This window comes from Colobus angolensis, unplaced genomic scaffold, assembly GCF_000951035.1.
Source record: "Colobus angolensis palliatus isolate OR3802 unplaced genomic scaffold, Cang.pa_1.0 Scaffold144, whole genome shotgun sequence".
NCBI lineage: Eukaryota > Metazoa > Chordata > Mammalia > Primates > Cercopithecidae > Colobus > Colobus angolensis.
This window is the reverse complement of record NW_012114533.1, coordinates 2,301,563-2,329,501: the sequence shown is the minus strand read 5'-3', so window position 1 is coordinate 2,329,501 and position 27,939 is coordinate 2,301,563. Positions and strand designations below refer to the sequence as shown.

The 27,939-nt window shown below is 40.1% G+C and overlaps 1 protein-coding gene across 2 annotated transcripts in view; it reads left to right on the top strand.

Moving 5' to 3' along the window:
- Positions 1-27,679, top strand: part of FAM178A (family with sequence similarity 178, member A) — a 50,792-nt gene extending 23,113 nt beyond the window's left edge. The window contains exons 10-20 of one of the 2 annotated variants that reach the window (XM_011935535.1): positions 2,782-2,857; positions 3,969-4,110; positions 9,496-9,598; positions 11,262-11,438; positions 12,963-13,060; positions 13,686-13,773; positions 16,011-16,142; positions 16,611-16,688; positions 21,585-21,671; positions 25,180-25,248; positions 27,286-27,679. In XM_011935535.1, coding sequence (XP_011790925.1) covers positions 2,782-2,857; positions 3,969-4,110; positions 9,496-9,598; positions 11,262-11,438; positions 12,963-13,060; positions 13,686-13,773; positions 16,011-16,142; positions 16,611-16,688; positions 21,585-21,671; positions 25,180-25,248; positions 27,286-27,321 — 1,086 coding nt within the window. In that variant the 3' untranslated portion in view covers positions 27,322-27,679. Of the gene's footprint in view, positions 1-2,781; positions 2,858-3,968; positions 4,111-9,495; positions 9,599-11,261; positions 11,439-12,962; positions 13,061-13,685; positions 13,774-16,010; positions 16,143-16,610; positions 16,689-21,584; positions 21,672-25,179; positions 25,343-27,285 lie in introns of those variants that run through there. The other variant, XM_011935534.1, reaches the window with a different exon arrangement.
- Positions 27,680-27,939: the final 260 nt, after the last annotated feature.

Below are 27,939 nucleotides of genomic sequence, written 5' to 3'. Positions count from 1 at the left end.
AGTCAGGATGGTCTCCATCTCCTGACCTCATGATCTGCCCGCCTCAGCCTCCCAGAGTGCTGGGATTACAGACGTGAGCCACTGCACCCGGCTACACTTTAAATTTAAATGTATTATAATCTATGGCTTCTAAGCAAATGAAAAAGATAACAATAGAAATGCAATATGTGTTCCTCTACAAATCCACTATAAAATTACCTTGTTAAATGATTTTTAAAATTTTTAAACTTGAGATTTTTGTTCCCAAAAAATTGTCTTGTAAAAAGTGTCAGGCCAGGCGTGGTGACTCACGTCTGTAATCCCAGCACTTTGGAAGGCCAAGGCAGGCGGATGGCGAGGTCAGGAGTTTGAGACCACCCTGGCCAATATAGTGAAACCCAGTCTCTACTGAAAATACAAAAAATTATCCAGGTATGGTGGTGGGTGCCTGTAATCCCAGCTACTTGGGAGACTGAGGCAGGAGAATCACTTGAACCTAGGAGGCGGAGATTGCAGTGAGCCAAGATTGCGCCACTGCACTCCAGCCTGGGTGACAGTGCGAGACTCCGTCTCAAAAAAAAAAAAAAAAAAAGGTTATATCAGCGGTTAGGTGCAGTGGCTCAAGTCTGTAATCCCAGCACTTTGGGAGGCTGAGATGGGTGGATCACTTCAGGCCAGAAGTTCAAGACCAGCCTGATTAACATGGAGAAACCCCGTCTCTACTAAAAATACAAAAATTAGCTAGCCTGGCCAGGCGTGGTGGCTCAAGCCTGTAATCCCGGCACTTTGGGAGGCCGAGACGGGCGGATCACGAGGTCAGGAGATCGACACCATCCTGACTAACACGGTGAAACCCCGTCTCTACTAAAAAATACGAAAAAACTAGCTGGGCGTGGTGGCGGGCGCCTGTAGTCCCAGCTACTCGGGAGGCTGAGGCAGGAGAATGGCGTGAACCCAGGAGGCGGAGCGAGACTCTGTCTCAAAAAAAAAAAAAAAAATTAGGTAGCCTAATGGTGGCACAGGCCTATAGACCCAACTACTTGGGAGGAGGAGGCACGAGAATCATCTGAACCTGGGAAGCAGAGGTTGCAGTCAGCCGAGGTTGCACCACTACACTCCAGCCTGGGCAACAGAGTGAGACTCCGTCTCAAAAAAAAACAAAGATATATTATTTGTCTCTAAATTCCTGTATGTAAAAAGGCATTACAGGCATGCTATTTGCATCTAAATTCGTGTAGGTAAAAAGCCTAACTGGGGGAAAGTATAAAATAATAACTTTGCATAAATATTACCAATTAGTTGTTTTGGATTTTTTGGGCTTTTTTTTTTTTTTTTTTTTGAGACAGGGTCTTGCTCTGCCATGCAGGCTGGAGTGCGGTGGTGTGAATCACTGCTCGCTGCAGCCTCAGCCTCCCGAGTTCAAGTGATCCTTCTGCCTCAGCCCCTCAAGTAGCTGGGACTATAGGCATGCACCACGACACCCAGCTAATTTAAAAAAATTTTTTGTAGAGGTGGGGTCTTGCCATGTTGCTCAGACCAGTCTTGAACTCCTGGACTCAAATGATCCTCCCACTGCAGCCTTCCAAAGTGCTGAGATTGCAGGTGTGAGACACTGCAGCTGGCCCTAGTTTAAAAGTTTTAACCAAATTGCACTCACATGAGGCATAAGACTACTCTCTTCCTTTCTAGTACTCCTATGAATGCAGGGTATTATCAATATTCTTGATCATTGCCAATTTAGAAGTCAATCAGTGACATCTTTTTTTTTTTTTTTTTGAGACGGAGTCTTGCTCAGTCGCCCAGGCTGGAGTGCAGTGGCGCCATCTCACTGCAAGCTCCGCCTCCTGGGTTCACTCCATTCTCCTGCTCCAGCCTCCCGTGTAGCTGAGACTATAGGCGCCCGCCACCACCTGGCTAATTTTTTTTGTATTTTTTAGTAGAGACGGGGTTTCACCATGTTAGCTAGGATGGTCTCGATCTCCTGACCTCGTGACCCACCCACCTTGGCCTCCCAAAGTGCTGGGATTACAGACGTGAGCCACCGGGCCTGGCCAATCAGTGATGTCTTACTGTTTTTATTACATCTCTTTGAGCTAGTGATATTGAGCATCTTTGAAAAACTATGTTGGTATATTATTTTGTATATTCGTATCTTATTAATTTGTGGTTTGATTTTTGCCTGCAGCCTTTTCCTTTGTGGTCTTTTGGTTTCACGTCATGCTGTTTACTAAAAAGACATTTTTTGATAGTTTCAAATGTTTTATTTGTCTAATTATAAATGAAAGTTGTAAAAATCAAAAACAGCATGTTAGAATGTAAAGAGCTCTGACTTTAGAATTAAATTCCACCTTCTCCACATATCATTTATATCAGTTGGGCAGAATATTTAATCTCTCTGAACCTATTTGCTTATATATGTAATGAGTACCATTCACAAGGCTATCGTTAGTATTAAATGCACATAAAATGCCTTTATTTTATTTTTTATTTTTGTGATACGATCATGGCTCACCGCAACCTCCACCTCCTGGTCTCAACCAATCCTCCACTACAGGTGTGCGCCACCACACCTGGCTAATTTTTGTATTTTTTGTAGAGATGGGGTTTCGCCATCTTGCACAGGCTGGTCTCAAACTCCTAAGCTCAAGGTATCCGCCCGCCTTAGCCTCACAAAGTGCTGGGATTACAGGCATGAACTGCTGCGCCTGCCCCACATAAAACAACTTTATATGTGCCTAGCAAATAATGAATGTTTGTGTTTTCTTTCTTCTTAATACCCTGTCATTTCTCTGCTTTTGACAGATGATGTCAGTTCATACAGACTGTATTGTGTCAGTGCAGATTTTAAGTACATTGATGGAAATAACTATTAGAAATGGTAAGTATATCAACTTACTGCAATTTACAGTGTGTATTATTGGTTGCTATTTACATGGTATCTTTCATATTGCTAAATGTTAGTATATTTGGAAATATACAATACGAAATTATTTTTCTAATCAAAAGTCATTTTTTTGTTTTTTTGAGACAGAATCTTGCTGTCGCCCAGGCTAACGTGCAGTGACGCAATCTCAGCACTGCAACTTCCACCTTCCTGGTTCAAGCAATTCTCATGCCTTAGCCTCCTGAGTAGCTGGGACTACAGGCACATACCACTACACCCGGCTAATTGTTTTGTATTTTAGTAGAGACGGGGTTTCACCATGCTGCCCAGGCTGGTCTCAAACTCCTGAGCTCAGGCAATCTACCCGCCTCGGCCTCCCAAAGTGCTAGGATTACAGGCATGAGCCACCTCACCTGACCTCAAAAGTCTTTAATAATGAAATGGAACTTCAGTTAAACAATGAGTATCTGAATTTTCCTACTTGCATTGACAAAAGAGTATAAGATCTTGCAAGTGGAAACCCTTACCTATTACTTACTAAATTATGGCTTACTTTGCTTGGTAAGTGGAAATGGTTCCAAACTTACTTAGCCAACTAAGTTTAATTGGCTTATTGGTAAGCAGCAATATTATACTGATAATACAGTAAGGCATATTGAAAACATCCACTGCAAAGGTGTAACATTTGCTTTCTCATCTTTGAGAGCCCTTAAAAATAAAAGAAGCATGGTGGTTTACCTGTTTCATCTGTCTTGGGGATTGGGACTATAAAGGCAATGAAGATGATAAAAAATCTTCCTGTGTTATTGATAGTTGGGATTTTACCAGTGGTATTTCCAGCCATTTTAAAACGTGTTACTTCCTTCTGAGTTACACCCTTTTATCCATCACTCTCAGATATTTTCTTTATGTCATTTTCTTCATTTTATTTGGGAATCTATAATTCCTATGATCAACCTATAACTATATTGTTAGCATAAAAATAGCAGCTGTCATTTGTATAAAACCATTGTAATTATTTATGTTTCACATGCAGACTGTCACCTTGCAAATGTGGGTTTATAGACCACAGATTTAGAATGAAATGGTTTCTTCTGTTAATTAGATACCTTCAGTGACTCACCAGTTTGGCCCTGGATCCCATCATTGTCTGATATAGCAGCTGTGTTTTTCAATATGGGGATTGATTTTCGATCTTTGTTTCCCCTGGAGAATCTTCAGCCAGACTTTAATGAAGACTATCTAGTGTAAGTTTTCTCATCATAATTAACTCCAAAAATACCATTTTGTACAACTTACCTATAATTATAGCTAAAGTTTAATATTTATTTCTGATTTTTAAAAAGATCTCTCAAAGTTGAGATCAGTCTTGAATTAGATACATTCTTAACATCTGTCTTAATCTAAAAGCCATCATCATGTTTAGCAGGCAGACAATAGGAATATTCTCATAAAAGTTTTGTTTTATTTTTACAAGACTTTCCGTTGTTATTTAACATTGTTTTGGTGGAAGTATTGGCCAGAGTAATTAGACAAGAGACAAAAACAAGAGATACAAAAATTGGAAAGGAGTTGCTGAAAGATTATTTATAGATGTGAGTTAATCTAGACATAGAAGCCTAAGACTCGGGTGAAAAACTATGACAAATAGCTAAGAAAATTTGGTGTGGGTGTCTGGGTATAAAAATAATAAACAGAAATAATAACCTTCAAATATGTGAAGTGTAACTAGTTAAAAGATACACTGGGCTGGGTGTGGTGGCTTATACCTGTAATGCCAACACTTGGGGAGGCCAAGGCAGGAGAATCACTTGACGCTGGGAATTGGAAGTTACAGCGAGCTGTGATCACTCCACAGTCCACAGTACTACATACAGCCTGGGTGACAGACTGAGACCTTGTCTTTAAAAAAAAAAAAAAAAAAGGATGGGGGCCAGGCACAGTGGCTCATGCCTGTAATCCCAACACTTTGGGAGGCCAAGGCAGGCGGATCACTTGAGGTCAGGAGTTCAAGAACAGCCTTACCAACATGATGAAACCAGGTCTTTACTAACAATACAAAAAAGTTAGCTGGGTGTAGTGGCACGCACCTTTAGTCCCAGCTACTTGGGAGGCTGAGGCAGAAGAATCGCTTGAACCTGGGTGGCGGAGGTTGCAGTGAGCCGAGATCACACCACTTTACTCCACCCTGGGCGACAGAGTGAGACTCCATCTTAAAAAAAAAAAAAAAAAGGAAACTGGTTACAGACAAAGTATTAATTTCAAGTCAATAAGAAAAAGTTCAATACCTATTAGAAAAATGGGCAGAGGAAATAAATAGACTGATCACAGAAAAGGGAATAAAAATGGAAAGGTAAAGGAAGTAAAAGAGGAAAAAGTTGAATATATTCACTTAAACATTATGAAAATTGTTTCCACTCCGTATAGGATCCCTGGTTACTCAGATGTAATCTGTATCTGAAAATATATTGGATAGCAACATTTCAGCTAGAGACTATATTTCATCACTTTAAATAGGAAAAATAATATTTATCCAGCCCATCCAAAATCCCAACTATTTCCCCTAAATATTACAAGAATGTTCTTAAACACTTATATTTTAAAAGTTACCACATATTTCTGCATAATATAAACATTTAACATACTGCTACTTTATTATTTAACATTTAATGAACTCAGTAGTGTGTGGTAATTTTGTATGTTGTGTACAACAATTTGAATTTTTCTTACTGTAGTGAGCATGTACAGTAGTGGAAATAAACAGTGGTGGTGGCTGTAGTCACTGTTGTTGTATAGTGGTGAGTAAAGGTGGGCACAAACTTAACACGAGTGATCTGGTGAAGGAATGAGTGCTCTGTAACAAAATACCTGTTTAAACAACATGAGCATGAGTCTAGAAATTGTGTGTGTGTGTGTGTGTGTGTGTGTGTGTTTGTTTGAGACAGGGTCTTGCTTTGTTGTGCAGGCTGGAGTGCAGTGACACAATATCAGCTCACAGCAACCTCTGCCTCCCAGGCTCAAGTGATCTTCCCACCTCAGCCTCCCGAGTAGTTGAGACCACAGGTACTCACCACCACGCCCAGCTAATATTTTTTTATTTTTTGTGGAGACGGGGTTTTGCCATGTTGCCCAGGCTAGTCTGGAACTCCTGAGCTAAGACGATCCCCTGGCCTCAGCTTCCCAAACTGCTGGGATTACAGGCATGAGCCACTGCCTGGCTTGAACTTGTTAAGATACTACCCCACTCACTGTTCTCTTTCTTTTCTTTCTTTTCTTTTCTTCCCTTCCTTCCCCTCCGTCCCTCCCTTCCCTTCCTTCCTTCCCTTCTCTCCTTTCCCCTTCCCTCCCTTCCCCTTCCCTCACTTCCCTCGCTTCCCCCCCTTCTCCTTCCCCTTCCCCCCCTTCTCCTTCCCCTTCCCCTTCCCTCCTTCCACAAGATGAGGTCTTGGTCTGTCACTGAGGCTGGAGTGCAGTGACATGGTTATGGGTCATTGCACCCTTGAACTCCTGAGCTCAAGTGGCCCTCCTACCTCAGCTTCCTGAGTACCCTGGCACTACAGACACACACCACCATGCCTGGCCAATGTTTTTAAATTTTTTTATAGAGAATGGATCTGGCTGTGTTGCCTAGGCTGGTCTCAAAATCTTGGGCTCAAGCAATCCTAACACCTTGACCTCCCAAAGTGCTGGGATTATAGGCATGAGCCACTGCACCTGGCCATCACTGTTCTTTTTTTAACCAAGACTCACAGCTTACCCATTTTTGCCGGTGTGTATATGCATATTTATCATGGCAAGTTATCTATACAAATAGTAGATGTAGAGTGAAAATGTTTGCAGATCGTCAGAGTAAATATTTAGGTAGAGAAAATTCAGATATTAAAGGATACTAGTATAGTTCTTTTCTTGACCATTATTCTGCTAGGTACATAGACTTAGAATTTAAGTCTAAATACATTCTAACCTTCAATTCTGTATCCCTTCAATTATCACATCCCTACGTTCCTTTTCCTCCATCTATGTCATATCTATTCGTTCCTTTTCATTTCCTGTGTCAATCTAATTCAGTTTCTCTTTTCCTGCCTAGCCTGGCAAAAAATCTTTCCTCCAGGGCCTTTCCACCTGCAAGATATTCTTTTCACTGTTGCAGGAACTCACTCTCTACTATTCTCAAACCTTTATACCCTATATTTAAGACTTTACGATTTTACCCTGACCTGTTTTCTGTTTTGTTGTCAGCTTTCTAATCAAATTGGTCTGCCTGCTGTCCCTCCACATCATAATGGCTAGCCCTTATATAGTGTTTGCTGTGTGCCAGACTCTGTTCTAAGGGCTTCATTCACATAATACCTCACTTAGTAGTTACTACAAATACTAGTAAGGTTTTTATTTCCATTTTACAAGTAAGGTAGGCACGGAGAGGTTAAGTAACTTGCCCAAGGTTATACAACTAGAAAGGGGCGCAAAGAAGTACTAAGCAGCTATTTTAAAAAATAAGTTCTTCACATGTAGCTGTGGAAATATCTCCAAGATACATTGCTGAATGAGAAAAGGAAGGTACAAAGGTATATAATATACTACCATTTGTATTAAAGGTGAAGGGGGAGTGATAAAGGGTAAAAAAAGTTTCCTCTACATTCACAACACTTCTGACATCAAATGTATAGGTTTTCTACACATTGTCATTTCTCCAGTTCCCTGTAGACACCAACTAGATGTCCTACAGTTTAATGCAATTCTAGTTCTAATTACCCAGAGTTAGCACAGAGCCCACAGGTGAAGGACTGAATCCCACAAGACTGCCACCACTTCATATGGAATCACAAGTCTGGACTTCCCGTTCTTCTAAACAACTAGCTGTAAATCGGGAGTTCCTACAGTCCTCCTCCCCTTTATGTTCAGTAATATGCTAGAATGGCTCACAGAACTCAGGAAAGCAGTTTACTTACTATTATTGGTTTGCTATAAAAGGTACAACTCAAGAACAGCCAAATGGAAGAGATACATTGCGCAAGGTATGGGGATGGGGGTGCATGGAACTTCCCTGGCCTGTCCAGGTACTCCACCTTCCCATGATTTTTCTTTCTTTCTTTCTTTCTTAATAGAGAAGACAGAGTTTTGCCTTTTTTTTTGAGACAAAGTCTTGCTCTGTCGCCCAGGCTGGAGTGCAGTGGCGCGATCTCAGCTCACTGCAACCTCCACCTCCCAGGTTCAAGTGATTCTCCTGCCTCAGCCTCCCGAGTAGTGGGGATTACAGGCGCCCGCCATGCCGGCCTAATTTTTCTATTTTTAGCAGAGATGGGGTTTCACCATGTTGGCCCAGGCTGGTCTCGAACTCCTGACCTCAGGTGATCTGCCTGCCTCAGCCTCCCAAAGTGCTGGGATTACATGTGAGCCACCACCCCCAGTCGAATTTTGCTGTATTGCCCAGGTGAGTCTTGAACTCCTGGGCTCAGGCTATCTGCCTGCCTCAGCCTCTCAAAGTGCTGGGATTCAGGTGTGAGCCACCGCACCCTACCCACCCTCTCATCATCTTGATGCATTAGCCAATCCAGAAGCTCTCTGAACTTTAGGGTATTTTTGGAGGGCCAATTACACAGGGATGGTTGATTAAAGCATTAGCCATTGATGATTAACTTAATCTTTAACCCCTCTAGGTGAGACTGAAAGTTTCAGCCTTCTAGTCACATGGTTGATAACTCTGGCAACCAGCCCCTATCCTCCAGGAGTCACTTTATTAGCATAAATTTGGGTATGGTTGAAAAGGGCTTATTATAAATAACAAAAGAGGCTCCTCCTACCTCATCAGACATTCCAGAGGTTTTAGGAGCTCTGTGCCAGGGACTGGGGACAAAGATCAAATGTATTTCTTCTTACACCACAGTGGGACATATATTCGTATTTGTTTGTTTATACATAAAATGCCAATGGAAGGAAGGACTAAAACTCATAGTAATTATCTTAGGGAAGAAACGAGTAGTTATGAAGAACGGAGCTAGGGGGGCAGTTTATCCCAGCATACTGTACCTTAATATATTTTGATTTTTTTAAACCAGGTAAAAGTATTATTTTTTCAAAAAATTTAAAATGTTATCTATCTTTTGAAAGCGAAGTTCATGCATCTCCTCTTTCATGAATCTTCACTGATAACCTCTGATAACTAGAAGTAGAGTGCGTTGAATTGTTTCTGTATATTGCTATAGCAGTTTCTTTAGGCCATTTATGAGTCTTTTACCTATTATGAATTCTTTTTAGTCAGAGCCATCTTCTACATAGCTCTCTAACACCAAGAGCAATGAGGATAGTACCATATAAAAAGTAGTTTGTTCAAGAGAAAACTGATGCATAATGATAGAAACGATATTAGTGTTTGCCTTGAGTCAGGGATAGCAGATTGACTTGGATTTGGCATAAAGAGACTTTTGAGGGGAATGGAAATGTTCTACTTCTTGTTTTGGATGGTGGTTACATTAGTATATATGATTATCAAAACTTAAAATGGGTACATTCCTTTTAGTGTATGTAAATTATACCTCGATAAAACATAGTTTTTAAAAAGTAGCCCAGTATTTCTTAAAGTGTGTAATATATTTTGTGCCTAACTTCGCATTGCTTTACTCACTTCTCAATAGTTCTGAAACAGAGACAACATCAAGGGGAAAAGAAAGTGAAGATTCATCTTATAAGCCAATTTTTTCAACACTTCCTGAAACCAACATTTTAAATGTGGTTAAGGTAGGAAAAAACTTGTGTGTGTCTTTGGCTCAGAGCTAGAACCATTTAGTCTGTGGTTAATGGTTTTTTGAAAAAAAAATCTCGGCTGGGCACGGTGGCTCACGCCTGTAATCCCAACACTTTGGGAGGCCAAGGCGGGCAGATCACAAGGTCAGGAGATCGAGACCATCCTGGCTAACATGGTGAAACTCTGTCTCTACTAAAAATACAAAAAAAAAAAAAATTAGCTGGGTGTGGTGGCGGGCACCTGTGGTCCCAGCTGCTCGGGAGGCTGAGGCAGGAGAATGGTGTGAATCTGGGAGGTGGAGCTTGCAGTGAGCTGAGATGGCGCCACTGCACTCCGGCCTGGGCAACAGAGTGAGACTGTGTCTCAACAAAAAAAACTTAGCCAGGCATGGTGATGGGGTCCTGAAGTCCCAGCTGCTTGGGAGGCTGAGGTAGGAGAATGGCGTGGACCTAGGAGGCGGAGCTTGCAGTGAGCCAGGATGGTGCCACTGCACTCCAGCCTGAGCAACAGAACAAGACTCTGTCTCAAAAAAAAAAAAAACTCTAGTTTCTTACCAGCTGATTTCCAGTCTCTGAAATTGCTTAGCAATAGTCTTTGTATTAAAGATTGTTTTTGCTGTTTTTGTGTTGTTTTAATATTAGTGATGAACAGGAACTTTAGGTCATTTACATCATTAGTTTTGAAACCAATAGTTTTTTATAAGTAGGATGTATGAAGAAAGAAGTCGCCGGGCGTGGTGGCTCACGCCTGTAATCTCAGCACTTTGGGAGGCCGAGACAGGCGGATCATGAGGTCAGGAGATCGAGACCATCCTGACTAACACGGTGAAACCCTGTCTCTACTAAAAATACAAAAATTAACCGGGTGCGGTGGCGGGCGCCTGTAGTCCCAGCTACACGGGAGGCTGAGGCAGGAGAATGGCGTGAACCCGGGAGGCGGAGCTTGCAGTGAGTGGAGATCGCACCACCGCACTCCAGCCTGGGCGACAGAGCGAGACTCCGTCTCAAAAAAAAAAAAAAAAAAAAAGAAGTCTTACAATATAATTTAGTGATCAAGCATTCATGGCAAAGGCTGGGCACGGTGGCTCATGCCTGTAATCCCAGCACTTTGGGAGGCCAAGGCGGGTGGATCAGCTGAGGTCAGGAGTTCGAGACCAGCTTGGCCAACATGGTGAAACCCTGTCTCTACTAAAAATCGCAAAAAAAAAAATTAGCCAGGCGTGGTGGCAGGTCCTGTTATCCCAGCTACTGGGGAGGCTGAAGCGGGAGAATCACTTGAACCTGGGAGGTGGAAGTTGCAGTGAGCTGAGATCACACCACACCACTGCACTGCAGCCTAGGCGACAGAGTGAGACTCCGTCTCAAAAAAAAGAAAGTCAAAAAAAGTTAATGACAGTGTGAAACATTTTTAGTTGCTGAACTGAATCAGTGATACTGAACCATTAAGAAAATCTCAAAAATGGAAAATGGAGAAGAAAATGCCACTTAATTCAACTATTAACATGGAGTAGTTCTTGCCTTCTTTTCTCTAGACATCTGATGTTTGTTTTCTTTATAGTTCTTTTTGCGTCTTTTGTCAAAAAGAGTTTATAATTAAAACCCTAAAAATAAAATATACCTCCTAAAATATTTTTGTCTGTGCATTTATGTTAAACAGTTTCTAGGCTTGTGTACATCTATACATCCAGAAGGTTACCAGGATCGTGAAATAATGTTGCTGATTTTAATGTTATTTAAAATGAGTTTGGAAAAACAGCTGAAACAGATTCCTCTAGTAGACTTTCAAAGCCTCCTGATAAACCTGATGAAAAACATCAGAGATTGGAACACAAAGGTAATGTTACTTAAAACTTCATTATTCATTTTTTGTATAGCATTACAATTTGACTCATAGTGCATGTGGAATTAATACTGTTTCTAAACTCAATTAAGATCTTTGGCAGATTAAAAATGAACTGAGGAAGGGACTGTTTGCTGGAGCTGTATTATTTAAATTCATGATAATTGAATTTTTTCTAAAACTTCAGCTCTTTATCCAACAAAAATGTGTTTATTGGGGATTTCCTGTGGACTCAGCATTAATGTAGGTGCTAGAGATTGAGCTGTGAAAGAGACAAAGCCTTTACCTTCATGGGGCTTTTGTCCTAGTCAAAGGGTTAGATAAACAAGTAAATGTTGATTATATTATCATGTCAGGTAGTAGTTAAGTACTACAAATTAAAATAAAGCAGGACATGAGTACAGCAAGACTGGATGCTATGCTATTTCATATAAGGCAGTCAGGGAAAGGCCTTTCCAAAATAACCTTGGAGCAGAGACCTAAATGAAATGATGGAGTGAGTCATACCTACAACCAGAATTTGAGTTGAACTTCTGCAACCATATGGAGGATGAACATGTATGATTTTTGTTAGGACTTTTTAAAAATGATATTTTTCAGTCTTTTTTAGTGGAAAAATTAAAATAGGCAGAAGTAAGGCAAAGAGTATTATAAATTCCTAAGTATCACTTTGCTTCAATAATTGAGACATAATCTTGTCTAATGTAAAACTGACCCTATATTTCCTTTCCCTGCTCATCAGATTATTTTGAAGCAACTGTTAGGCTTTTTAAAAAATTGATACACAATGATAATACGTATTTGGGGGGTGTTAGGCTTTTTTTTTTTTTTTTTTTAAGACAGCATCTCCTGTCACCCAGGCAGGAGTACAGTGGTGCAATCTTGTCTCAGTGCAACCTCTGCCTCCCAGTTTCAGGTGATTCTTGTGCCTCAGCCTTCCAAGTAGTTGAGACCATAGACACATGCCACCCCACCCAGCTAATTTCTGTGTATTTAGTAGAGACAGGGTTTTATCATGTTAGCCAGGCTGGTCTCAAACTCCTGGCCTCAAGGGATTCACATTCCTTGGCCTCCCAAAGTGCTGGGATTACAGGCATGAGCCACCACACCCAGCCAGGTGTTAGACTTTTACAAATACTGGAATAGGATCCCTAAAGTGCAAGAAATCCCAAATCAGGAATATATATAGTCTTATACAACTCTGATACACATTTGTATTTAGATCAGTTTATCCTTCCAAGAAGGACTGTTTAAAGATATGATGTAGTACAAAACATGAAAGCCAAGTGAAATTCTGCTAAATGTATCTGTTCAGTCCATTTAAGATAGTATAAGTAAAACAATCTGTGTATTGTGTACATTTTAGCAGATTCTAGACTCCATGCTATTTCTAAAAATGTGTGCCCTTATTTTGTACTAGTGCTTCCATTATGGCAAGAAGGGATGTAGATGATCTGTTGGGTGTTTGATTTTACTGCTCTGTTTGAAAAGAAATCTTACATGTTGTTTTTTTTTCAGGTGCCTGAACTCTGTCTGGGCATAAATGAACTCTCCAGTCATCCCCACAACCTTCTGTGGTTGGTACAGCTGGTCCCTAATTGGACATCACGTGGAAGGTATTGAAAAGTGAGAATTAAACATTAAGAAATTTTATAATTTTAGATTAATGAAATGCCTTGGTTCTTTATTTCTATTCATCATTCTTTGAATGTTAGATCAGAGATATGTTTATTTCATATTCAGTTGTGAGAAAAGGCATTGATAGCCTGATTCTTTCTTACTCTAATTCTTAACTCAGGTTGTTACGTAATTTTTTTTTTTTTTGAGACAGAGTCTCACTCTGTCACCCAAGTTGAATATTTTTTTATTTTTAATTTTAGTTTATCTGTTACCTTAATACAGATGACATATTCCACAAAAATAAATGAATCAGCTTTTTTTTGCTTTAGTAAAAATAAATTTCATCAGTTAAAAAAATAGGTTTTCTGTCAGTAAATCATCAGGGTCAAAGATAAGGCTGTTAAATGATTTACTGAGCTTCAGATAATTCAAGTTTTATGTACAAATATTTTACATGAAAATTTTACTGTTCTATAACAGCTTATATGTTCCTGTACAGACTTATCTTAAAACATTGCCTATATTTCCAATTAGAACTAGAGCTCCTCTTGACTCATTCATTTGCTTTTCAAGCAGTATTAATTAAAATACATTCTAAATACTTTTAACTTCTAATTCTAGGCAACTGAGACAGTGCCTCAGTCTAGTGATTATTTCAAAGCTTTTGGATGAGAAACATGAAGATGTTCCTAATGCCAGTAATCTGCAGGTATAAATAAATATTTTTATTTTTAATAAATGGGAGAGGTAATGAGAGGTATAAGGAAAATTGATGAACCCTAAGTCAAAGGTCCTGGGGTCAGAGCTCAGCTCTCAAGCATGATACTGTTCATGTGATCTCTAGCACACTTAACTAACAAGATCCAGTTTTTTCATCTGTGAAATGGAGATAGTATTGCACCCTCCACCACATAGGATGGTTGTGGACAAGCAGATGTGAATTAATGTATAAAGAAACTACTGGGAAAATCACAATGTGGAATTATATGAATATGATTTCATTTATTGAATTAGTTCAGCTTGTCTAAGTTAGCAATTTTATCGCAAGCTTAGAAATTGCAAAACCATTGTACATTGATTGCATCTTTAACCTGTTTTAAAATGAGTCTTTTTAGATCATAGAACTTAAATGTAGTTGCTCTCTAGTACTTGTTCAGTAAGAATATATCATGTATATATGAGAGTGTGGATAAACATGTCCAACTCTTGCTGGGTAGTGGTGGCACACACCTATAGTCCCAGCTACTTGGGAGGCTGAGGCCAGAGGATCCTTCGAATCCAGGAGTTCGAGTCCAACCTAAGCAACATGGGGAGACCCTGTCTTTAATATATATATGTGAATTTTTTTAATTTAAAAAAATGTCCTACGGAAGTCCCACTCTGAGAAGTTCTGAAGGCTTTTTACAAACATTGATAGCACTAATGGGGCTGCCCTTGGTTGGATTTGAAAACTCACCATAGGCCGGGCACGGTGGCTCACACCTGTAATCCCAGCACTTTGGGAGGCCTAGGCGGGCGGATCACGAGGTCAGGAGATCGAGACCATCCTGGCCAACACCGTGAAACCCCATCTCTACTAAATACAAAAAAATTAGTCAGGCATGGTGGCAAGCACCTGTAGTCCCAGCTACTCGGGAGGCTGAGGCAGGAGAATGGCGTGAACCTGGGAGGCGGAGCTTGCAGTAAGCCGAGATCACGCTACTGCACTCCAGCCTGGGCGACAGAGTGAGACTGTGTCTCAAAAAAAAAAAAAAAAAAAAACTCACCGTAGAACCTGATCTGGATGTCCCTTTGTTCTTGCTTGAATTGCAATTTGGTACAAGGTATGCCACCAGGTCTTAGGAATTAAAACAAAACAAAGATTTAGATTTGAGGCTGCCCTTGAAAACATAATCTAATGGTTGAAACAAAATTAACCAACTCTTGTGGGTTAGTGTGGTAAGAACAGTAACTGAAGCATGCACAAGATGCTGGGGGATGGAGAGATTGATGGGCACAGCTGGTTTCTGCTTTAGTAGAGTTGAGGTAGATTTGATTCCAGATATATGGGGATCGTGCTGGAGCTACCAGGGTACCAGCAGATAGTTCTCATTCCTTTCAATGATATTTACTGCCTTCAAAAGAGATCCAGGGATAGGATTTCTACCATTTCTCCTAACTTTTGTTGTTCTGTTACTTTTTCTTTTTTTGCCCATGTAAAATAGAGTAATTAACTGAATAATTATATGAATAATTAACCCTCAAACTCACTAACTGATATGCAAGTTACAATCTAGTTGTGATTTTTACCCCAACTTCTTGTAGTTCTTCTCAGAATTCAATGACTTCTAACCACAAAGTCAACTTTGTTGACTTTCGAATAATTTAACAGAGAAAGCATTCCCTGTGGCCTCTGTTATAATATCATTTGGTCTCCTAAGCATTTATCCTAAGTTACAAGTACTAAATCTTTAACTTAAAATCCCTTACTTTTTTTTTTTTGAGAGACGGAGTGTTGCTCTGTCGCCCAGACTGGAGTGAGGTGGCATGATCTCGGCTCACTGCAACCTCTGCCTTGCGTATTCAAGTGATTCTCGTGCCTCAGCCTCCCCAGTAGCTAGGACTACAGGCAGGTGCCACCACACTCAGATAATTTTTGTATTTTCAGTAGAGACGGGGTTTCTCCACGTTGGCCAGTCTGGTCTCAAACTCCTGACCTCAGGTGATTCACCTCCCTCGGCCTCTTAAAATGCTGGGATTACAGGTGTGAGCCACCGTGCCTGGCCACTTAAAATCCTTTTTTAAGCAATTCAGGGGTTTTACATAAAGGGAAAATGAATATTGTTCAAGTGTAAAGAAAGCTATAATAAAAGGACAAAATGAAAGAGGACACACTGGAAAAAATAGCCTAAGAAAGAGCAACTGTATTATTTAGCTTTGTTCAATGTCTCCTCTTTCTTTTGATAGGTATCAGTCCTACATCGCTATCTTGTGCAGATGAAGCCTTCTGATTTGTTAAAGAAAATGGTCTTGAAGAAAAAAGCTGAACAACCAGATGGCGCTATTGATGACAGTCTTCATTTGGAACTTGAAAAGCAGGTATCCAGTGCTAGGAGGTCTCCAAGAGTACATAGAAGCATAACTGGTATCAGCTTCCTAACCATAGACTGATAATATAGGCATTTCTGGATTTGGACACTAGATACATTCTAGCAAACATAATTTTAAAGCGAATGATATTTTTAATTTATCGCTGTCATGAAATTCTTCCATAAATTTGAGAGTTGAAAATGTGAGTAAAAGGATGATTGTTGGTAATTTGCTCCCAAGAGTATTTTTTGTAGCCCTTTATTAGGGCAGTCATGAGGTCATGAATCATGGTAAAAAGAATGCACTTAAGTTAGAAATTAGAAAGCCTAGTTTAGATGCTTGGCTTTTACTCACTGACCGGCTGGGTTAACTTTAACGTATCCTTTATCCTTCCTGGGCAACTTTCCAATGTGTAAATTGGAATGACATCTATGCTAGCTAATTCATACATGTTAATTTTATTCATTTCTCTAACAGGCATATTACCTGACCTACATTCTTCTTCATTTAGTCGGTGAAGTTAGTTGTTCTCATTCTTTTTCTTCTGGACAACGGGTAGGTAGTGTTTAGTGTTGTTGCTGCTATTTTTAAATAGGTGTTACTGATGATGGAATGAGTGAGCATGCTTTTTATAGGAGAAAACTTAATAAAAGCTAATTGATTTTACTATAAGAATTCCCATGTATACCAGAAAGAGGGGCGTGATAGTGGTCTTGTAACCATATTATATTGAAAAGAATTGTTGGCCGGGCACTGTGGCTCACACCTGTAATCCCAGCACTTTGGGAGGCCAAGGCGGGTGGATCACTTGAGGTCAGGAGTTCAAGACCAGCCTGGTCAACATGGTGAAACCCCAGCTCTACTAAAACTACAAAAAAATTGACCAGGCGTTTTGGTGGGTGCCTGTAATCCCAGCTATTCGGGAGGCCGAGGCAGGAGAATTGCTTGAACCCAGGAGGCGGAGGTTGCAGTGAGCTGAGATTGCGCTACTGCACTTCAGCCCGGGCAATAAGAGTGAAACTCCATCTCAAAAAAAAAGAAAAGAAAAGAATTGTCAGTAAATGTTAGTTCTGTTTGTTGGAGTGGAATTTAACCATTATACCTTGGCAGTAGTATAATTTATTCACAAGATACCAACATCACCAAATATCAAATGGGCTGGTGTTGTGCTGGACCCATATTGACTCCAGTAGAAATGGCAGTCAGGTGGCAACAGGCTACACAGGAAAACTGCTACCATCTGTAGAGACCATGCAGTTTACATAGCATTTTCACTTAGCACCCTTTACCTAGCAACCTCCATTTAACCCAGAACAAAGGGCCTCCATCCCGTATGGCCTTCCAAGGGATGAGCCAAGGGTTCAGATGTCCTTCATAGATAAGGAGTGAAACTCCACGTTGGACTCTCTCAGATTCTTTGGCTTGGGACTCCAGTTACACATTCTTCTTAGACCATAGGTTCATTTTCAGAGTATGCTTAAGTTATTGCTATCAGTTGCATCTGCCATACATCAGCTTTTAGCTCATTTCTTCCCATCCCCCTTTTGTTCCTTTAGAAATAACATTTGCCTTCAAAATTAAACTGATGGTAAGGCAGGCTACTTTAGAAATGCATTTCTAATATTCAGATTTTCATTTTGAATTATTCTATTCTTCCCATACTCCTGGGGCAATTCTTGCTTAATTCCTTATATTTCATATCTTAACTACTCCAATTCCTGTTTTAAAACTTAGGCTGGATATGCCGGGCGCGGTCGCTCACCCCTATAATCCCAGCACTTTGGGAGGGTGCGGCGGGTGGATCACTTGAGGTCAGAAGTTCAAGACCAGCCTGGCCAACAGGGTGAAACCCCATCTCTACAAAAATACAAAAAGTTAACCAGGCGTGGTGGTGCATGCATGTAATCCCAGCTACTCGGGAGGCTGAGACAGGAGAATCGCTTGAACCCAGGAGGCAGAGGTTGCAGTGAGACAAGATCGTGCCATTGCATTCCAGCCTGGGTGACAGAGCAAGACTTCATCTCAAAACAAAACAAAACAAAAAAAACTTATGCTGGACATGGTGGCTCATGCCTGTAATCCCAGCACTTTGGGAGGCTGAGTCAGGAGAATCACTTGAGCCCCGGAGTTCAAGAGCAGCCTGGACAATGCCATCTCTATTAAAAAAAAAAAAAAAAATTAGTGATTATTATAAAACTTCTATAAAGTAAAAACTGAAAGACTCCTACAATCCAGTGCCCTGTTGTAAATTTCTTCACAATTTACTAATATATTACATAAAATATACTAAATTATTTTAACAAAAATGGAATCATAGTATTAGTATCATCTGCAACTTCCTTTTTTTCCTCTTTAAAAAAAAAATTTTTTTTTTTTTTTTTTGAGACGGAGTCTTGCTCTGTACCCAGGCCGAAGTGTAGTGGCACAATCTCAGGTCACTGCAACCTCCGTCTCCTCTGTTCAAGCGATTCTCCTGCCTCAGCCTCCTGAGTAGCTCCGACTACAGGTGTGCGCCACGACACTGGCCAATTTTTGTATTTTTAATAGAGATGGGGTTTCATCATGTTGGCCAGGCTGTTCTCAAACTCCTACCTCAAGTTATCCACCCGCCTCAGCCTCCCAAAGTGCTGGTGTTACAGGCGTGAACCACTGCGTCCAGCCTCCTCTTTAACATATTAGCGCTTGGCTGGGCACAGTGGCTCACAACTGTAATACTAGCACTTTGGGAGGCCGAGGCATGCAGATCGCTTGAGCCCAGGAGTTCAAGACCAGCCTAGGCAACATAGCAGAATGCTGTCTTTACAAAAAAAAAAAATTAACCGGGCATAGTGACGCATACCTGTAAGTCCCAGCTACTTGGGAGGCTGAGGCAGGAGGAACACCTGAGCCCGAGGAGGTCAAGGCTGCCATGCACTGTGGTCATGCCACTGCCCTCCAGCCTGGGTGACAGAGAGAGACCCTGTCTCAAAAAATATGTAAAAAATCAAATATTAGCACTTCTGTCTAATGACTGTAGTATTTTGAAACCTTTATTGATAAACAGTATGTTTTTTGTGATTACACATAGTGTTAATATGAACATGCTTATTCATATATCTTTGCCCACTTCTTCAAGCCTAGCTATAAGGTAAATTCCTAGAAGTAGACTTGTTAGATGAAAGTTTATAAATATTTCAAACTTTAACTATTTTAAATAGCTATTATCACATTTTCATCCCAGAAAGTGTTCATTTACAATCTCACCAAGTATATATGAGAGAAGTGCTTATGTCTATACGTTTCTAAAATTTAAGATGCATAATTTACAAAGAATTAAGTATGAACCTCTATTAATGAAAGGTTCTCTCGTTCCTATAGAAAAAAAAAATAGGGCCAGGTGTGGTGGCTCATGCCTGTAATCCCAACACTTGGAGAGGTGGAGACAGGAGGATTGCTTGAGCCTAGGAGTTTAAAACCAGCCTAGGCAACATAGCAAGATGCTGTCTCTACAAAAAAATCAAAAACAAAAACTTACTAGGTGTAGTGGCAAGTACCTGTAGTCCCAGCTACCCAGAAGAGTAAGATGGGAAGATTACTTGAGCCCAAGAGTTCAAAGCTGCAGTGAGCTATGATCCCACCATTGCACTCCAGCCTGGACAACAGGGCAAGACCCTCTCTTTTTTTTTTTGAGATGGAGTCTCGCTCTGTCACCCAGGCTGGATGAGCTCTCAGCAAGCTCTGCCTCCTGGGTTCATGCTATTCTTCTGCCCTAGCCTCCCAAGTAGCTGGGACTACAGGCGCCCGCCACCACGCTGACTAACTTTTTTGTATTTTTAGTAGAGACGGGGTTTCACCATGTTAGTGAAGATGATCTTGATCTCCTGACCTCATGATCTGCCCACCTCGGCCTCCCAAAGTGTTGGGATTACAGGCGTGAGCCACTGCACCTGGCCAACCCTATCTCTTTAAAAAAAAAAAAAAAGTCGCAAACTGATTTTGCTATAAGAATTCCCATATAGACGGCCAGGCGTGGTGGCTCAAGCCTGTAATCCCAGCACTTTGGGAGGCCAAGACGGGCGGATCACAAGGTCAGCAGATCGAGACCATCCTGGCTAACACGGTGAAACCCTGTCTCTACTAAAAATACAAAAAACTAGCCGGGCAAGGTGGCGGGCGCCTGTAGTCCCAGCTACTCCGGAGGCTGAGGCAGGAGAATGGTGTAAACCCGGGAGGCGGAGCTTTCAGTGAGCTGAGATCCGGCCACTGCACTCCAGCCTGGGCGACAGAGCCAGACTCCGTCTCAAAAAAAAAAAAAAAGAATTCCCATATATACCAGAAAGAGGGGTGTGATATGGTCTTATAACCATGTCATATTGAAAAGATTGTCAGCAAATGTTAGCTCTGTTTGTTGGAGTGGAACTTAACCATTATACCTTGGCAACACTATAATATATTCATAAGATACCAACATTACCAAATATCAAATGGGCCATTGTTGTGCTGGCGAGGTGCAGTGGCTTATGCCTGAAATCTCAACACATTGGGAGGCTGAAGTGGGAGGATCACTTGAAGCCAGGCATTTGACACTAGCCTTGGCAACAAAGTGAGACCCTGTCTCCACAAAAAAATTTAAAAATTAAAAAAAAAATGGCTGGGTGTGGTGGCTAATGCCTGTAATCCTAGCACTTTGGGAGGTTGAGGCAGGTGGATCACCTGAGGTCAGGAGTTTGAGACTAGTCTGGCCAATGTGGCAAAACCTGTCTCTACTAAAAATATAAAAATTAGCTGGGCGTGGTGGTGCATGCTTGTAATCCCAGCTACTCGGGAGACTGAGTCTGAGAATCGCCTGAACCTGGGAGGCAGAGGTTGCAGTAAGCTGAGATCGCACCACTGCACTTCAGCCTGGGTGACAGAGCGAGACTCTGTCTAAAAAAAAAAAAGAACTGGGCATAGTGTTGCATGCCTGTAATGCTAGCTAATCAGGAGGCTGAGACTGGAGGACCACTTGAGCTGGGGAGTTCAAGGGTACAGTGAGCTATAACTGTGCCACTGCACTCCAGCCTGGCACCAGAGCCAGACCCCATTTCTTTAGAAAAAATTTTTTTTAATTTTTTTTTAAAGGCTAGCTGTTATTTGAATATTTTATTAGAGAGTATGTTAAAGGAAGGACTCTTTAAATTTCTGAGTACTATATTACCCAGTTAGAGCTCTGGGGTTAATTTTCATTAATGTGAGTTAATGCATAGCAAAACAACTTTTGTTAGAGTGTATATTTTTTAAACTAATAATCTTACTGTCATGGAAGCAACTTTCACTGATACAACTACTGTTATGTGGGATAGTTAACATCAGGCATTGCTAACAGGAATAATAGATTTTTAAATGATTTAGTAGTTCTAGCTGCATAATTTCTTCTTTGTTAATTTGTAATGCTTCAGAGTTGTTTTCATCCCTTGCATTTGTTTTGCACAGAAACACTTTGTGCTACTCTGTGGGGCTTTGGAAAAGCATGTTAAATGTGATATTAGGGAAGATGCAAGACTTTTTTACAGAACTAAGGTAAGTGTGTTTTTTCTTTCTTTCTTCTTTTTTCTTAATCTTGGTTACGTTAATATTTAAGGATAGAAGCATACAGGCCTGTATTCAGAAAAAGAACATATAAAGCTAGGCATGGTGGCTCATGCCTCTAACCCCAATACTTTGGGAGGCTGAGGCAGGCAGATTGCTTGAAGCCAGGACTTCAAGACCAGCCTGGGCAACATAGCAAGACTCCATCTCTACAAAAATTTTGAAAAATAGCCAGGCATGGTGGCATGCACTTGTACTTCCAGCTATTTGGGAGCCTGAGGCAGGAGGATCACTGGAGCCTAGGAGTTTGAGGTTGCAGTGAGCTATGAACACACATGGCACTCCAGCCTGGGAGACAGAATAGGATTCTGTCTCGAAAAAAAAAGAAACATGTAAGATTAGAAATAGGACTTTCTCTTTTAATAACAGAAATCAGCTCCTGCTAAATTAGTGTAGCTAAATTAAAAGTGAAAGGAAAAAAAAAATCTCAAAGCAAATACACTTTTCACTTTACTTTCTGTTCTGAAACTCCTGACACCCAAGGAGAAAAATACTTCTAGTACTAATGATACTTATTTTTCCCCATTACACATGTTAAAACCTTCATGCTTAAGTTACCATCAAGGATTGAAGCATTATTTAAATAAATATATAAGTTATGAAACAGTGGCTTTGAAATTTTATGATGGTTGAAAACTTATTTTGTTCATAGAGTAGAAATAGTTTAGCTGTTATTCTTTGAATGTTCCATTGAAGAATATATTAAAGGAAGGAGTCTTCAAATCTTTTTTTTTTTTTTTTTTGGAGATGGAGTTTCACTCTTGTTGCCCAGGCTGGAGTGCAGTGGCATGAATTCGACTCACTGCAACGTCTGCCTCCCAGATTCAAGCGATTCTCCTGCCTCAGCCTCCCAAGTAACTGGGATTACAGGCACCCGCCACCATGCCTGGCAAATTTTTTTTTGTATTTTTAGTAGAGGTGGGGTTTCACCATGTTGTCCAGGCTGGTCTCGAACTCCTGACCTCATGATCCGCCTGCCTGGGTGTCCCAAAGAGCTAGGATTAGAGATATGAGCCACCGCACCCAGCCAGGAGTCTTCAAATCTTTGAGTCATACATCACCTAGTCTGAGCTCTAGGGTGGAAATGATTCAGCACTAAGCTTGCTAAGCTTTTTTTCTTAAAGGTTTTATATACTCAAAGACAGTAGAAAAGCCAAATCTATGAGTATGGAGTAGGAAAGTAATGTTAGTATTATATTAATAGAATGATCTGACAGTTTTTCCTGAAACATAAAATCAGACACTTTCAAAATACTTTTTTCTTTTTTTTTTTTTTTTTTTGAGACAGAGTCTTGTTCAATCGCCCAGTCTGGAGTGCAGTGGCGCGATCTTGGCTCACTGCAAGCTCCGCCTCCTGGGTTCCCGCCATTCTCCTGCCTCAGCCTCCCAAGTAGCTGGGACTACAGGCGCCCGCCGCTATGCCCGGCTAATTTTTTGCATTTTTAGTAGAGACGGGATTTCACTGTGTTAGCCAGGATGGTCTCGATCTCCTGACCTCGTGATCCACCTGCCTCGACCTCCCAAAGTGCTGGGATTACAGGCGTGAGCCACCACGCCCGGCCTAAAATACTTTTTTCTCAATACAAAAATGAGCCAGGTGTGGTGGCGCATGCCTATAGTCCCAGCTACTCAGGAGGCTGAAGAAGAATCCCTTGAACCCAGGAGGCAGAGCTTGCAGTGAGCTGAGATCGCGACACTGTACTCCAGCCTGGGCGACAGAGGAAGACTCTGTATAAAAAAATAATAAATAAAACAAAGTAATATAAAAATACTTTTTTCTAAGGATTTTTTAATTCCAAGATTATCTTTTAGCTTTGGTAATGTAATACAATGCTGATTCTTTTTGCCTCTTATCTTTGGATAGTCATTGAATATGAAGCCTCAGCTTTGTATCTTAATATCTTACATTAATTAGCTGCAAAGATTAGTCATTTGAACAGTGCCCACTCGGATTTAGTATATGTATTTATTTTAGTAAATTTAAGTTAAATACAAAAATAAGCAACTAATGAAGTTGTTATCAGATTTATGATTTTCAAATACTTGTAGGGGGTAGCTCTTTGCCCAAGAGTAGAACTCCAGTTTCAGAAGCACATTCTTTTGAGCATTGACCAGAATTGCTGGCCCCTAGAACTTGGTAGTGGCTACTACTGACAGACATGCTAAAAGGGGACCACCCAAGTTTTATATTTCTTAAAGACAAGGACTTGGCACAGACTGTTGCCAATGCTTCTCTTACTTAAAGTGGAAAGCGACACAGTGGTCTGTGGAAATTGCTTCAAGGGATGGTCCTGCTGACATAGGTGAGTTGTCTGCCTCTCCAAAAGCCTCTATTGTAGAAAAGTTGGGCGGGGCGCGGTGGCTCAAGCCTGTAATCCCAGCACTTTGGGAGGCCTAGACGGGTGGATCACGAGGTCAGGAGATCGAGACCATCCTGGCTAACATGGTGAAACCCCGTCTCTACAAAAAAAAAAAAAAAACACAAAAAACTAGCCGGGCGAGGTGGCGGGCGCCTGTGTAGTCCCAGCTACTCGGGAGGCTGAGGCAGGAGAATGGCGTAAACCCGAGAGGCGGAGCTTGCAGTGAGCTGAGATCCGGCCACTGCACTCCAGCCTGGGCGACAGAGCGAGACTCCGTCTCAAAAAAAAAAAAAAAAAAAGAAAAGTTGGTGATTGTTTCGGAGAAACTTTATTTGCTGAACTGTAGACGAAGTAAAAAGCAGAGATTGTAATTTACTTTATAAATTTAAAGCTGCTATAAAATTCCTAAGTTGTTTAAAACATTTTTCTCAAGCAGTTATGTTCAATAGCTAATTGAGAATCTCTAGAGTGACAGAGTTTGGTTTTTGTGGTAAAGTTTCAGTTTTGCATAGAGACTTGCTACACCTCCAAATGTAGGAAAATACTAAGTATTTAAAGGGGATTCATAGTATTTGGGCACAGACATGGAGAGGGGAGTAACAGTGAATTTTGGATCTTCTAATAATGTGGAGAGGAACAAATAAACGTTTTTTTAATGGCCTTGATCCTTTCAAAGGGAAGCTGGGCAGGGAAGGCATGGAACAGCCAAAGCCTTGGGTCTATTGACACAGACCACCCTTCAGCTTCTCTGTCTGGTTGTTCAAAAGCCAGCAAGTTAAAGTTAAGTTCCTTTGAAGGCAGAGAATGTGTTTTTTGGGATGATCTTTAATAACAGGAAAGTTAAATCATAAACATTCAATAGTTTAGATTATGGTGATAAAGGAAAGTCTTATTAATTACTTATGATTTGAGATCTCCTCCAAAAGATGAATAGTTTATTTTCTTTTTGTTGACAGAAATCAAATTGAGTTGTCGAGTGTGGGCCTGTTGCAACTGTCAGATCTTTTATGTAGTGTTAAGCTGATTGTAGGTGAGGATGTTTTAATCCAATCCCTTTTCCCGTTTTTGATATTTTTAAGGTGAAAGACTTGGTTGCCAGGATACATGGAAAATGGCAGGAAATAATCCAGAACTGTCGGCCTACTCAGGTGTCATTTTGTTATACAATTTCATTTATTCTTAATAGTTTTGCTGAATTGCACTCTTCATACTGTTTGAAATAAAATAGAGTATAACAGTGCATTTGCTTCTAGTTATCTTAAGATAAACTGAAAACGCCAGTATAATACATGGTTTGTAATTATTTTTAGTTTTTGTTTGCTTTATATTCATTAATTTATTTCCAGAAGTGGTTGAGCCAATTTAAAAATATTACATTGCATCAAATGGAGGTTATTCAATGAAGAGCATTTTTAAGACAGATCTATTGAGATAGAATTCACATACCATAGATTTTACCCACTTAACATATACAGTGGTTTTTAATACATTGACAGAGTGAATACCATCGCCACAACCTAATTTTAGAACATTTTCATCACCCCAAAAAGAAATCCCATGCCCATTAGCAGTCATTCCCCTTTCCCCTACTACCGTGATTCCCCTCCTGAATCCTCCCAAATCCTAGGCAAACACTAATCTACTTTCTGTCCCTATAGATTTCCCTATTCTGGACATCTGTAAATGAGATATACTGTGTAGTCTTTTATAATTGTCTGCTTTCAGTTAACATAATGATAAGTGTTATAGCATGTATATCCCCTCTATTGCCAAATAATTTTCCACTGAATGGATATGTCACATTTATTTATCCACTTATTAGACATTTGTATTTTTTTCACATTCTGGCTATTACAAATAATATTTCCATGAACATTTGTATGCAAGTTTTTATGTGAATATATGTTCTCAAATGAAGCATTTGAAAAGGAAGTTGAATTGCTGGGCCATATGGTAATTCTATGTTAAGTGTTTTAAGAAACTACCAAACTGTTTTCTAAAGTGACTGCATCATTTTATATTCCCATCAGAATGTCTGAGGTTTCTAATTTCTCCATATTCTCACCAATACTTGTTTTTACTAAAGCCATAGTAGAGAGTAGGGAAGTAGAATCTCATTGTGGTTTTAGTTTGCATTTCCCTAATAATTAATGGTGTTAAACATCTTCTTATATGCCTATTGGTCATTTCTATAGCTTTTTTGCAGAAATGTCTATTAGGATCCTTTGTCCATTTTTTTCATCTCATACTTCATTTGAAAAAGCCTATTTTTGAATATAGTTATTGGTCTTTTTGTTATTGAGTTGTATGAATTCCCCGTATGTTCTGGATACAAATCTCTTATTAGAGATATAATTTGTAAATATTTTCTTCCATTCTGTGTGTTGCTTTTCTTTTATTTATTATGTATATATTTTTGTCACTTTTTTTTGATGTTATGTCTAAGGAGTCTTTGCCTAAGAAGGACATTTTTTTTAACACCTGCTAGTAAGTGTGCTTGCCTGTTTGTTTACAGAGTTAACTGGCATAGGATTGTCTAAAATGACACTTCTCAAATTTTAATGTACATAGGAATCAACTAGGAACTTGCTGAAATATGGATTCTGATTTATAGGTCTGGAGTGAGAACTGAGATATTCTATACTTCTAACAAGTTATCAGATGGATGCAAATGCTGCTGCTCCAGGGACTAAACTTTGAGTAGCCAGGGCCTAGAAGTTACTTATATTTTGTATCAAAATAATAGGAACACTGAATATCAAGTAGATAAAGCAATCTCTCTAAATCTTTGAGAAATCTTAAATTTATGTTTTGTTGTTTTTGTATTTGTTTCTAACCTTAATGGATTTTCTTTTAATACTGGTCATGTACTGATGTGGTATTAAAACAAAATAATTTAATAGCAAAACTATACTAATCAGCTTAACATTATTTATTTTGCTTAACTAAGTCCCTCCATGTGTGCAGTGGTGAGAAAAATATCCTGCACTTATTTTATACTGTTTTTTATTGTTTGACCACTGTATGTGAAATTTGAATCTGATTACCATAAATTTTCAGATAAGTCAATACAAAGATTTTATTACTTGTCTTATCAAAGCCTATTGTCTGATGATTAGTTTTATAAGGAGTAATTCATAATCTGATTAAATTTTGCTTTACCCTCTTTTTTTCCCCTTTTTTAGGGGCAGCTTCATGATTTCTGGGTACCAGATTCTTAATAGGAGTTGCAGCAGCAAAAATACGAAGCAAGAGAAATTCGATAAGAGCCTTTCCTAGAGGAGTAGAAAGGATTATTACAGAATCCAATGGAATGCCAAGAAAATGTACAGCAAATGTGCCACTTGAATATCTAGTATGAAGCTGGTAATGAAATTGCCATTTCTGAAGCAGATATGAAATATGATCTGCTTAATTGTTACGGCAACTGACCTTTCAAAAGCGCAGTCTTATTAAAAGAGGGGAGGGGTAAAAGCAGCTAATAGTCACATGTCTAACCTGCCCCAGTTAACTCCTTTTGTTAAATTATAAGCCAGTTATCTTTTTTAGATAGTATTTTTGTCACTTGGATAATCACAGGAAATATATAAGAAAAGAGCGGCCGGGCGCGGTGGCTCAAGCCTGTAATCCCAGCACTTTGGGAGGCCGAGACGAGTGGATCACGAGGTCAGCAGATCGAGACCATCCTGGCTAACACAGTGAAACCCCGTGTCTACTAAAAAAAAATACAAAAAACTAGCCGGGTGAGGTGGCGGGCACCTGTAGTCCCAGCTACCCGGGAGGCTGAGGCAGGAGAACAGCGTAAACCCGGGAGGCGGAGCTTGCAGTGAGCTGAGATC